Source organism: Marmota monax, unplaced genomic scaffold (assembly GCF_021218885.2).
Source record: "Marmota monax isolate L192 unplaced genomic scaffold, Marmota_monax_Labrador192_F-V1.1 WCK01_AAM20220418_F8-fsc00210, whole genome shotgun sequence".
NCBI lineage: Eukaryota > Metazoa > Chordata > Mammalia > Rodentia > Sciuridae > Marmota > Marmota monax.
In genome coordinates, this window is record NW_026695248.1 from 168,775 (window position 1) to 183,314 (window position 14,540).

At 38.2% G+C, this 14,540-nt stretch overlaps 1 protein-coding gene across 4 annotated transcripts in view; it reads right to left on the reverse strand.

Annotated features, from left to right (window-relative positions):
- The window catches only part of Tmem131 (transmembrane protein 131), a 166,191-nt gene that overhangs the window by 114,644 nt on the left and 37,007 nt on the right, over positions 1-14,540 (reverse strand). For all 4 annotated transcript variants that reach the window (XM_046440299.2, XM_046440298.2, XM_046440300.2 and 1 more), the window contains exon 2: positions 7,891-7,952. In XM_046440299.2, coding sequence (XP_046296255.1) covers positions 7,891-7,952 — 62 coding nt within the window. The remainder of the gene's footprint in view (positions 1-7,890; positions 7,953-14,540) is intronic.

Sequence of the window (14,540 nt, forward strand, 5' to 3'; positions counted from 1 at the left end):
ATAAATAAATAAAATAAAGATATTGTGTCAATCTACAACTTAAAAACAAAACAAAAAGCCATCAAACCAAAATAGAAACAAGCAACAACAAAACCTGAATAATAACAATCCGATATTTTACAATGGACAATTACACAAATGTTAACAAAGCACATGAAAAAATGTTCTTATCAATTAGTAAGGAAAAGCAAAATTAAAATTGTATGAGAGACTACACTTCTGTTACAACAATGATGCCCAGGGCTGGCAAGATAAAGAGCAACTGGAACTCTCATTCCCTGCTGAAGATGCCAAATAGAACCACCAGCTTAGAAAAAGCCTGGCAATTTCTTACAAAGTGAAGCATATGCCTACCCTATGATCCAGCCATTCCCCTCCCAAATACACGCCCAGGAGAAATAGAAGCATTCGTTCATACAAATACGTGTATGTGAGTGTTTGCGGTGGCTTTACGGGTGGTAGCTCAATACTGGAACAAGCCAAATTTCCATCAACACGAGGCATGGCACAGCCACACCATGGAATACACCTACCTCAAGCACTAAAAAGAATGACTTGCCGACACACACAAGATGGCTGAACCTCAAAATAACTATGGTGAATGAAAGAACACAGATCCTCACAAAGGTACATCCTTGTATGATCCCCTTTTAAAATGTAATTGAGGGTGATGTAACAGGCCAGTGTCAGATGGAGAGTGGGGGTGGGAGCGTCTTCAGTGCACAAGGAGGCTTTGGTGGCAGTGGATATGTCCACTATCTTGATGTAAAAGTGGATCAGATTTTTCCACTGTACAATTTAAATGTGCATTTATTGTAGGTCATCACACATCAGTTGAGGGATGGAAGAATTCTAGATCATCAGGAGCTATGCTTCCCACACGCAGGTGACAGAAGAGCAACTTGGGAGGTCCACCACCCAGGTGCATTTTCTTGGGGGGGGGGGAACCAGCATGAACACAACCTGGCCCAGGAAACCTCGTGATGAAGAACCACAGCTGAGGAAGCTGTCTTCTGAAAAAGAGGCAGACAGACATCAAGACAAAGGAACTGGCTACAGCGTGAGAAAGCAGGAAAGTAAATGCTGTTTGAAGAATAAGCCACAGAAAAATCATCTTTTTGCTATAACAAAAAAGAATAGAAATCTTAGGACCAACAGCAGGCCCTCAATGCTGAGAGAAAGGAGAAGATCACTTTTTGTTTCTGAAGGAATTTGAAAAGTAAGCCCTCTACATATCTTACAAGTCCATCTTAGAGTTGGGCCCCTAGAGTAAGAGAGGAGGAAAAAAACGTAAGAGCCAACAACAAAAAACGAAGAAAGTGTCGAAATTCAATGGGTAAGATTAAACACACCTTTAATAAGATGAAATGAAAACTAAAGTGCATATTTTAAAAAGACAAAAGGATCAAGGCAAAAAATTAAAGCCCAGCTAAAAACATTTAATTCAAAAGTCAAACAATGAGCAAACAGAGAAAATGTCATTAAAAAGGATAAAGGCAAACAAAAAAGGGTTACAACCTTAATAGCTTTTCAATGAAAAGATCTGATATGTAAAAATCTTATAAATCAACTGTGAAAAGACAAAAATGAGAAAAAGTGTTGTGACTGAAATGTGAGCAAAGAGCAAGAACAGGTAATTCACTGAAGAAAAAAAATGGTCAATAACCACACAGAAAAGACAACTACCTCATTAAACTTCAAAGAAATCCCTACAATACAATGAAATTCCACATGGCAGGGACCTCTGAACTTTGTGAATTCACACCCAGAGACAAGGGCAGACCAGGAGTACTCTGTGCCCTTGAAAATGCCTGTGCCTGGTATTCTGGACCTCCTATGAACCGTGACACCCAGTGGTTCATGAGAAGCTTCACCAAATCAAAGAAACCTGGAGTCAGCAACCTCGACTGCCGCAAACGATCTTTTCACTGTGTCTAATCCAGAATATATGATCAGAAACTTGTGAAACCCCAATTCAGACTCCACACACTTAGGGAATCCAGCCTTCCCTCCTTCATCACTAGGCTGTGGATTCCAGACCAATCTGAGCACAGCCTCTCTCAGAAAGGGATGCAAACAGGGTTAGCTGCAGGAAAATGGACTATGCTTCCACTCAAACAGACCAGCCTCTGCAGAAGCTGTGTGTGAAATGCCCTTAAATACCACTAACAAATGTTGCATTCCTGTAAATCAGTGGTTCTCATCTGAAGGCAGCTTTGTCTGTCAGGAGGCATTTAGTAATGTCTTGGGGCATTTCTGATTGTCAAAAATCAGGGGGGCTACTAGCATCAAATGGACAGGGTTCAGGGATGCTGATAAACACCCTACAATGTACAGGACAGTTTCCCCTCTATCCCCCAATCAACAATTTACCTGGGCCAACATGTATAGTACTGCCAAGACTAAAAAACACTATAATCTGAATTTTATAGAGATGCCAATAATTTTGATTTTTATTAGTAATAATATCTCCCTGCATTATAAATTCAAGGCCCATGATTATCACTCCAATTGTGTCTCTATTCTCTAGAGATTTGTTCAGGATTCTATTTTACAGGTAAGAAATTAAGCCTCTGAAGAGTTCATATCACCAATCCAGGATTCAAACAATCAGAGTCAGAATTCAAATTCTATCGCCTGGTCTATTATTGCATTCATATAATGCATACATATGCATAAATGTTATTGCATACAGATGTTGATAAGACTGTATATACCAATACTGACTTCTTTTAGCTCACACTAAGAAGTTGGCCACATTCTTGCTGTTAAATTATAATGCAGCCAACTCCTATACTGCATTATTGTTAAACAGACAATTTAATTCTGTAAGAAAAAAATTCAACTAAATACAGTTTATTAGAGAATTGGGTAGGTATCAGTTGTGTATCAGGCCCTGGATGCTTACAGATAAGACAAGGCCTGTAACACCCTAGAACTTGAGTTTCTTGATGGCAGGGCATTGACCCACTCCGGGGGCACCAGGAGGCCATGCCGGGCACCATGTGAGTGTCCCACACTGCACAGCTTTCCCTTGGAATATGCTGGAGGGGAGGAGCCACATTTCCCTGCAGGTGATCAGAGTATGCTTCTTTTTCACCGTCACATATAAAGTTACATACTTCCTTTCTTCCCCATTCCGTTCCCCACTGGGACAGGGTAGAACATGAGATCCTCTTTTGAGGACCTCAAAATGTGCCCTTGGTTCTGATCAACCCAACCTTCCCATAATAAATAATCTCATTTTATTGAAAATGGATAAAATATCTGTGAGATAGTTTCAAGAATTTTTAACTCACAGAGCGGGGGGTCTTTCCTTTTTTCATTGCTCTGCTTCCCGTGCTTGCCCATGTGCATGTATTTGTAATGTAAACTGAGATGACTGTAGATTCACACATAGTTGTAAGAAAGAATGGGGGAAAGCACATTTAACTCAACCTCCGCCACCCCCACCCCCAACATAACATTCTGCAAAATTCCAGCATAGTGTCAGATCCAGGGCACTCATCTGGATCAGACTCCCCTATCTTGTCCATCTCCCTAGTTTTGCTTATACTCATTTGTGCTTGAACTGGTACTTAGTTCTACAGAATTTTCAGAGCTGGGTAGACACCCCACAGTCAAGATCCAGAAGAACTGCAGCACACAGTGGCTGCGTACACTGCCGTTTTACAGACACACCCAACTCCCTCCTTCCCCTCCCTCAAGTCCCGGGGCCACTACTCTGCTATTCATGTGGCCAGTTTTGCCAAGTCCAAACCACCATATAAATGTAATCATTAGTGTACAACTTTTTGGGATTGTCTCTTTTCCCCTGGCCTAATTCTCTAGAGATTTGTTCAGGTTCTTGTGCTTATCAATAGTTCCTTTCTATTGCTAAGAAATATTCCATTAGTGTGGCTTTACAGTTTGTTTAACCACTCGCCTACTGAAACACATCCAGGTTGTTTCCAATTTCTGGCCATTATAAATAGAGCTCTGGTAAACATTTACATACAAGTCTCAATGCAAACAAATTTTCATTTCCCTGGGAGAATGGCCAAGAGTGCAACTGCTGGCTTGTGTGTAACTGCATGTTGAGTTCTGTAGGAACCTGTCAAACTTTCCAGAATGGCAGCACCACCTAACGTGCCCACGAACAATGTCTGAGAGACCCAGCCTTCCCAGGACTCAGTGCTGTCACTCTTTTGTGTATGTGGGGTTGAATTTGCATTTTTCTGATGCCTAATGATGTTGAACAGCTTTACATTTTTTGTTAACCATCTGTTAAAAAAAAAAGAAACCCTTTTGGTGAAAAATGTGTCATGTATTCTAGAAACAAGGTCCTCTGTCATGTATGTGGCTTTCAATTATTTTGTCCTTACATCTTCTTCAAATGGTCCTTTGCAAAGCAAATATTTAATTCATCAATCTTTCCTTTCTGGATTGCACTTGTGTTCTCAAGTCTTTGGTGTCAACAACTCCTGCCTAGCCCTGTGTCCTGAAGTTATTCTCCTGTGCAATTGTTCTGGCACAGGAGAATAATGTATTTGCCAAGACACTATTATTATTGTTCTACACAGTACATATTCAGTTATCCACATAAAATTTTTAATCCTCATACTCGGTGTAATCCTAATAAAAATTTCAGTAGAATGCACATATGTAAAGTTCATTTTAAAAATAGCCATGGAGGCAGAGGGCTGAGAATCCACAAGGCATTTCTGAAGAACAGAGACCAAACGAGAAGGCGTGCTCTTGTGATACTAAGATAACACTATAGTAACAGTTTGCACTGTGATCAAGAGATGAGTAAACCCAGAAAATACAAAACAGAACCCAGAACAGATTCCCATGTACAAGACAGCTGATTTGTGAATAAAAGTCATGAAGGATCAATGGGGAAAGGAAATATGGCAGGCGCAGGGGTGGGGAGTCCAACAAAGGATGCTGGGACAACTTAATATATACAAGAAATAAAACCTGAAAAACACATAACATGGAGTCACCAAAAGCCAGTACTATTTGGGCTGGGGCTATAGCTCTGCATGCCCAAGACGCCAGGATCAATCCCCAGTACCACTTAGAAAAAAATTTAAAAGACAGCACTATTCATAAGGGCAGAAAGCTAGGAAAAAACCCAAAATGTCCACAAGCAGCTGCAATAACACATAAATCGGGAATAGCCATACTGCAGGACCATTCTGCAGTGTTAAAACCAGCAGGTTAACAGAAAAGAGACTCTTAGAAGCATAATACTGAAAAAATAAACCAAACCAAAAACCCCAATACAAACAATATGAACTTCTAAACAAAGGTGAAGCTACATACATGCTCAGACAGTGTAACCATAGGGAAAGGAAATCACCAGGAAATCAAGATCACGACTAACTCTGGCGAAAGTAACTAGGGGAGAGTGAGGGACATTTCTGAGGGTGTGAGCCTGTCCTAATGCCTTCACATTTTATGCACCTGTATTCACAGTAAACCTCTCTGAACCTTGTTTTCCTTATCTTTAAAATGTAAGGAAAATAAGCCTAACCTTTCTAGACCATTTTTCATGAGTTTGGCAATTTTTACTGGCATCTTATACAAAGATTTGAGGATTAAAAAGATTACTATGAGCCAAGCCACACAAAGTTAACATGTAGTACAGGATCTGGGAAGAAGCAGCCTTGGAAAAATGCATATTTTAAATAATCTAAGACAGGGTTGTTGCTTTGACCTGCTTTAGCTTAAATTTAATTTGAGAAGCCTGATACATACTCTGCCATAGAAATGCTAGGTGTACATTCTTGTTTAACCACACCATAAGAAACCAGGAGTTATTTAAGAAATAGTCAAACCTACTGGCAAACTGTTGTCAGAACAAATAATACGGCAAAAATCAAAGCTGTTGATTCTGGGAAATACTCTTCAACACCGAAATGAACAATTTATATACATCACTCAAAAGAGTTCTCTATTTAGCCATTTGGAGATACTTAATATACTTTTAAAACATCTCAACATTAGACATTCTGCAGGAGTCTTAAGTTTTACTGTGGCTCAGGTAACCAGCTGATACAACTTACACTCAACATCTGCCCTAACTAAAATTATCCATGCCACAGAATTCTGATGTCTCAACCAAGTGCTTGTCCAAGCACTTGACCAGATCCAGAGAGAATGAGCAAATCTCATCCCAGCCCAAAGGCTCTTCCATTTAGATCTGGACAGATTCTCTCTCGGCAAAAATACAAATCATGCTCCAAAATTTTCAAAATGGATTACCAACTTGTTATCTAGATATCTAGATCCCAATGGATGTAGGTAGATGCTTTCTCAATCAATAAAGAACAATTACACTTATGGAATTTTCCAGAAATTGTCCTAATTTGCCTGCACTCCAAATATTGCAAACAACTACCTAAAAGGAGCTAGTTAAATATTCATTCCATAGGTTATCCAAGTTTTCACCTTGAAACAGATTAAAGAACTAGAAAAAGAGACTGAGGTCATTTTCCAGTAGAAAGACTTTACAAAAGTCAGAACTCTCTCAGTGCAAACAAATTTTCATTTCCCTGGGAGAATGGCCAAGAGTGCAACTGCTGGCTTGTGTGTTTTATTTGGTTTTAAAATTTAAAAAGCTATAAGAAAACTTTCTGCAAGTACCATGCAACAATAACCTGCTATGTTTTGCAACATCTCTTATGTAAAGGCATGAATGATAAATTTATTTAAAAATTTAGAAGAAAAGTTTCTCTTCCAAAAAACTTACTAGCTCCATCAGAGAAAAAGATCTATCACTTCTTTTCCCCTTACTCGCTGGCACAGTATGCAATATTTAAATCTAAATTTATTCTATAACACAAATCTCATTCTAACCATACAGAATTATTTCTCTTCTGTCTTAATTCCATTTTAATTTTTACTTTGTTGCCTTTATTATAAACCACAGAAAATGTCCTTTCAGACTATTTAAATCATTTATTTAATTTTAAATACATCATAGGCAGTAACATGAGAAGGTCACACCTAGAATGAGAAGGCCAGTCCCACTCCATGAAGTCAGGACACTGGACACTTTCTAAATCTGAACCTTGACTTCCCCTGAGGATAAAATGATTAAACTTTATCAGTCATGCCACCAGACAACATGGTTCTTGAAAAACCAATGTTACCACAACAATGGCACTAAGCAATGACAAGCATAATATGTGGTAACAGTCCGCAAGAAAGGAGAAAAAACTTAGCCATAAGAATCAGAGGGTTAGTGAAGACACTTCTTCTATCATTTGCAGCTCTGAAATTCTAGATCTGATATGTAGTGGAGAAGACTGAAATAGGTTTCATGGTGGTGTAGGAGCCAGGTGTGGCAGGAACAACAGTGCCATTACCAGATCACACTTCCTATTTTATGTGTAATATATTTAAATATGGCTAGGATGTCAAGTGGAAGGATAATACAGATTAAATCTATAATACTTACACTCCTAAAGAAGCTCTCTTCCCAATAAACATTGATGCAACATCTGGATTTAGCGTTTCACTCACTGGCCACACTCAGCAACTTGTAATCTGATTTGACCTCCACCCTGTCAGACCCACAGACTCACACATTTGCCACAGACTGGCAATGTGCTTATTTACAAGACTCTGATACTGCAATGAGTTTGCTTTATAGATAAATATGAATTTCTAAAATGATAATTCACATAGCTGAGGAGTTTTATAATCATTGGACTATTGACCTACCTACAAATAAAGCTCATAACATACATTTCAGTTACATTTTTAAATATTGGTGTATTTTTAACTAGAATTTAATTAGGATATTTTAAAGAAAAATTTAATTAGGATATTTAAAAAAATAATAAAAATATTATTCAAGATTTAACACTGAAATCATTCAACTTAAAAAGCCATTACCTGCAGCAGCCCGCCATCATCAAAGCGCAGCACTTCTATTATGTTCTCCGTAGGTATGAACGCTGTGAAAGAAGCAAAGTAGACATCACTGCCAGGAAAACTCAATTTTAGTAGAATCTTTTACCTTAAAATCAACTTTTACGATTTTACATTTTAAAATACACTTCTTGCCCTAGGGTATAGCTCAGAGGTACAGCACATGTTTACCATGTATGAGGCTCTGCACGCAATCCCTAGCTGAAAACAACAAAACAAAACAACACCATAGCTTGCTGGTTAAAGAGGATAATACTTCATAATTTAAGCAAATTTGAAATGCTTTAGAATAAAATATAATAATAAAGGAGTTTCAATAACCTACTGGCTGTTTAAGTGCCCTTCATCTATTCCTGTTATACTGTGAGAAAGCCCAAAACGGTCAAATCCAACTAGATGTAGCAAGTTATTTTCTTTGACAGATTACCTGAACTGATTGTAAGTACCTGGAAAACATCACTAGAGTATTATATCACACACCCCCACCATCAGCTGAAATTCTGTATCCTCTGTTCTTCTGTAGTGATGACATGACCTGGGACTAATAGTCAAAAGGAACTTGATAGGGAGGTGGGTGAGGAAAATGGCAAAAGCAAATTATTCCATTCCAAGAAACAGAATAATGGAAAGACAAGACACATAAAAGACAACACAGCTGTGCCACACAACCTGGCAACCATGCTCCTGCTGTCTACAGAACTGACTCAAAACCTTAAGTCCATAAATAATTTCATCTGCATGAATTCCTCATAGCAGCCTTGTGCATAATCACCAAAATGTACACACTACCAAGATGCTCTTCAATAGCCACGCAATGCGCAATGCATTAGTAAAAGAAAAGGCTGCACACTGCAGGATTCCAGGTAGACGACATTCTGGAAAACACAAAATTGTGAAGCTGCTACAAAGATCAGTGGCTGCGGGGCGTTCAGAGCAGCAGGAAAAAGTTGAGTAAACGAACCAGAGGAAGTAATTAAGGCGGGGGGTGGGGGGGTGGGATACACAACCCTGCACATTGGTCAAAATAGAACTCTAAGGCACAAAGAATCAATCTAAATTATGCAAATTTTAAATCATCATTTATGAGATGGGGGATCCCAGGATGGAATGCAAAGTGTGAGGAAATGATTTAACCTATTACAAATATATGAATCAACTTCACTGAAGCAGGAAGGGGAGAATGGAAATGAGAAGAATCTTAAGACTACAGACAGAAGAAACTGTACATATGCACTGTACTTTAGCTGATAAGACTATTTCCCAAGGAGGTTACAGTAACAATTCTAATGTCCCTGAAACTGAACAACTAGTTAGATGGTAAACAGTGGGAGCCAGGTTTCCCGTGGTTGGAATGAGAGTTTACAGAGAAGCAAGGGGAGGAAGCTGTGGTAATGGATTAGATTTGGTGACATCAGCATGAACTCATGCTTAGGCAGATACAGACTGTCAAATATAGGAATATTTCTAGATGTGTATATACATGACTTGGTGCGTGTGCGTACACACATGTGTGTGTGCCACACACACACACACACAAACTTCCTTGCTCTGTTGGCTAAAAAGGACTAGAAGCAATAACACTGAGGAGCAATGAGCATCCCTACCATCCAGATCTTGGATTCCAAGACAATTCTCCAATCAAAGGCACCAGCTGCTCACAAGGTAAGAGACAAGGCAAGCGAGCCAGAAGCTTCCCACCTGGTGACCAGAGGACACTAATAAGAACTAGAAGTGCTCCTGTTATTATTAGAGATTCAATCCAGTGACCACCAGAGGAGTTCCTACCATCCAACTAGACCAAACCTTGATCTGACTGAGAACTTCACTCAATTAAGATAAGATAAAGAACACTGAAAATAATATCGTTACGTTTAATTGGGAGCTTTTCAAAAGAATTGTATCAGCTGAAGAAAATGAATAGCACAGCTATTATGAAGTTCTAAAAGGAAGAGTGTTACACCTCATCGGCTTTCCTTAAAGAGGCAGAATAGGATTCAACTCTAGCATGAAAGAAATTAGGATATTTTGCTTTAAATGATCAATTATTTTAACTTTAAATTATACACCTAGAAAGACAGAGGTGTCATTATATATGCACTTAATCATTTCATGTGCTGACAGTTATTTTAAAATTTTTTAATTTATTTTTGGCACTAGGAATTGAACCCAGGGGCATTCAACAACTGACCCACAACCCCAGCCTTTGTTATATTTTACTTAGAGACAGGGTCTAACTAAATTGCTTAAGGCCTTGCTAATTTGCCTAAGCGGACTCTGAATTCATGATCCTCCTGTCTCAGGCTCCTGAGCTGCTAGGATTACAAGTGTATGCAGTGGCCTGGCTGTGTTGACAGTTACTAACTTGCAAGATATACAAAGTAACCAAAGCAAGTCCCCACTTCTCTAGATTCAAATTCACAAATGACAGCAGTTTCTTCTCCCAAAAATATTTTCCTAATTTTATATGCTTAATGAATCTCAAACTTTCCCAATGTTTTGTGGTTCGAGCAGCAACCAGATGTAATAAAGAAAAAAACTAATAATTATTGATCACTATTTCACTAAACTTCAAACTAGCCCTATGATATCTGCTTTACAGATACCACAGTAAGGTTTTTAGAAAAGAAGAATGAAGTTGTATTCAGCAAGAAAGTGGCTGCAGATGGACTATGAATTTCAGCAATGAGATCCCAGAATCCACACTTCTAAGTCCATTACTACTTTCAAAGTAAACTTTACATTAATCCTCATGACTAATAACACCTTTGAGAAAACTAATTTTTAAAATAAAGCATATATTTCTGATAAGTAGGGAAAGAAGGACTTAGGAATAAGTGACACTTATTGTTCTGCCTTTTATGATTCCAGTGCTATTTATTCTCATGAAGCTCAGGTCACAAGCTCTACTTTAAGCTTCTCGTGTTCCCACACACCACTCGAGTCTAAGATTCTCAATGTGTCAGTTGTGTAACGACACATTTCAAAAAGAGAAGTTGAGTCTGTTTACTTCCCTATTTCATTTATTAAAAAATGATGCAATAGGGCTGGGGTTGTGGCTCAGCGGTAGAGTGCTCGCCTAGTACATGCGAGGCCCTGAGTTTGATCCTCAGCACCACATAAAAATAAATAAATACACGTATTGTGTCCAACTACAACTAAAAAATAAATTTTAAAAAATGATGCAATAAATGTGTTCTGTATATGTAATATGAATTGTAATGCATTACAATATATAAATAAAATTTATTAAAAAATGATGCAATAAAAAATATGTTCACTTTAAAGGCAAATCTTTCTCTACCATAGTTCTTGGAGGGTTTTTTTCGGTGAAAACTTTTTTCTGAATATTGCAACCAACAACTTGATATAATCTGCCTCTTAATAAATTGCTAAAAATGATTCATGAAAACAATAAATATTGTAAATAGCGGAAACAGAAATCACATGGGGGGGGGCAGGCATTAGTAACCTAGGCTGCCACGGTCTTTACTCTGACTTCCATGGTCTTTCCCTCTAAAGGGAAGAGTCTAGATCAGTTAAATCCTCTACAAAAAAACAAGAGGAGGAAGGGCCTCCAAACCCTGAGGTCAAAGACCCACCTTGCTCCTCTCAGGGCCAGAGGCAGCTGAGCCACCCCCACCCCAACTGTTCCCAGCAGCGTGTTAGCATCTATTACGGGCCCTACTTAAACCCTCATCACAATCTGTAATAATTTTATTAATCATTTGTGTTTAGCCCATGGTTTGAAAAACGAAAGATAATATTGGTTAAAACAATAACATCATGTCAGAATTTACCATTGTTACTGATATTAATATCTCTTTTACATTTATACTTGCTCAAAGCAAAGTATACCCACAGAAGCATAAGGAAGGAATAATACAGGTTGAGGTAGAAGTAAATTAAACAGAGAACAGAAAACAAGAGAAAATGAAAATGAAACTTAAAAAAATGATCTTTTTTTTTAAGATCAACAAAATTGGCAAGACTAACCCCAGAAACCAAGAAGCAAATGATGAATGATATGGGATGTTACTACTAGCCTTAGAGAAAGAGGCCTAACAACCACACAGAAGAGATTAAGAACACTATGCACAACTATATACCAACAAATTAGATAGCCTATGTGAAATAGACACATAACTAGAAAGACACAAACTACTGAAATTAACTCAAGAGTAGGAAATCTTAGACCTATAATGAGACTGAATTGGTAATCAAAGTTTTCCCCAAATAGACCAGAGATAAATGGCTTCATCAATGAGCCCTATCAGACACTTAAAGGAGACCAGCAATCCTTCACGAATTCATCCAAAGAATAAAACACTTTCCAATTTATTCTATAAAGGCATTAATACCCTGATACCAAAATCAGACAAAGTCATCAAAAGGAAACAGAGCCGGGTTCTGTGGTGCACACCTAAAATCCCAGCAGCTTGAGAGGCTGAGACCGGAGGATCAGGAGTTCAAAGTCAGCCTCAGCAAAAGCAAGGTGCTAATAAGCAACTCAGCAAGGCCCTGTCTCTAAGTAAAATATAAAAGGGCTGGGGATGGGGCTCAGTGGTTGAGTGCTGCTGAGTTCAATCCCTGGTACCCAAAAGAAGGAAAAACAAAAAGGAAACTACCAATCAACACTCCTTATGAATATGGACATAAAAGTCCTTGACAAAATATAAGTGAGCAACACCTAACAACACATACGAGGATTGCAAAAACAAATACAAGACAAAAGAAATACACATTAAACTATAATGCGTTGCTGAAAAGAATTAAAGCTACGAAGCACTTGAGATGGCAACACTCCCCAGGCTGATCCCCAAAAGCAATCTGTCAAAATCCCACTTTGCCTTTCTGCAAATCAACAAGCCAATTCTAAATTCCTAAGAAAATTCAAGAGCAGCCAAAAGAATCTTGAAAAAGGACACAGTGGAGGACCAGTCACTGTGATTTCAAAGCTTAATGGCAAGCTGTACTGAGCAAGGCAGTGAGGTACTGGTACTGAAGGGGAGACAGACTTGTCGGTCAAACAGGGAAAAAAAAGAAAAAGAAAAAGAAAGTAACTCTTGGAGAAATGTAAATCAAAACCCAAACAAAATCTGACTGCACACTAGAATGGCTACCAAAAAAAAAAGAAGAAGAAGAAGAATAGTGTTATCAAGGGTGTGGAAATACTGGAGACTCATAAATTGCTGGTGGGAATGTAAAATGGGGTAGTCACTTTGAAAAAGTTTGGCAGTTATTCAAAAAAGTATATAGGCCTGCTCACCTAGCATGTGCAAGGCCCTGGGTTCGATTCTCTGCACCACATAAAAATATGTAACAAAATAAAGGTATTGTGTCCAACTACAATTAAAAAATAAATATTTTTTTAAAAAGTATATACAGAATAACCGTATTATATATGGATTCTACTCCTATTCATGCAAGAAAACTAAAAACATGCATACAAATCTGCACATCTATGTTCATAACTCATAATAGCCAAAAGGTAGGGAAAATCAAACAAAATATGGTGAATAATTTTTTTCCAGGAATAAAATTACAGGAATGATGAAACATACCACAACATGAACCTTGAGAACTAACGCTAAGTGAAAGAAGCCAGATACACAAGACCATATATTTTAGTATTCCATGTATAGCAAATATCCAAAATAGGCAAATCTATAGAATCAAATGTAGATTAGCAGTTACCAAGGGCTGGGAGGGAACAGAGTGTCCCTTCTAAAATACATGAGGTTTCTTTCTGGGGTGATGGAAATATTTTGGAACTAGATGGTGGTAATGCTTACACGATTCTGAACACAGTAAAAGAAAGCCATATAGCTTAAAAGAGGAAATCTATGATGTTGGAATTATGTTTCATAGTTTAATTCATTTTGAGGTGTACTGCACCTAGCTTCTCGATATTTTAGGCCAACAAACAATAAGAGGAAGAGTACGCTGGGCGTGGTGGTACACACCTGTGATTGCAGGTACATGGGAGGGTGAGGCAGAAGGATAGCAAGTTCAAGGACAGTCTGGATGACTTAGCAAGACTCTGTCTCAGAATAATTAAAAGAGTTGGGGAAATAAAAGGGGTGTGTGTGTTGGGGGGGGGGGGATACTGCATGGTTTTGTGTTCCTATTCCCTAAATCTTTTCTAACAACTTTACCTGAAGTCCTCTTTAAACACTATGTAACCACAGGGTAAAATGTGATCTTTGCTCCAGAAAAACCTTTATATTTCCTAGTTCTGTCAAGTTTAACATTTCATTTATTAGCATGTGCTGCATATGTATGTGTGAGGGAGGGACAGAATGAACAGCAAATGAAGCAAACAGTCAATGACAGGTGGTGAGTCTAGGTAAAGGGTGTGTGTTTTTTACTCCATTTTCATTCTTACAGATTTTCCTAGTTTGAAAATATTCCAAATAAAATGTTTACAAGAGAAAATCACTAAGACTTATAAAAATTTGAATGTTTAAACACACTTATTCTTTTAAAAAGCCAGATATAATGGTATGCCAAATACTGGTTACAGAGGCGGCTGGTATACTTACTGCTGCCCCAGATTAACCGTGACAAGAACAATGAGCTGCTGACATGTCTGTGACTACAGTGTATTATGGCCA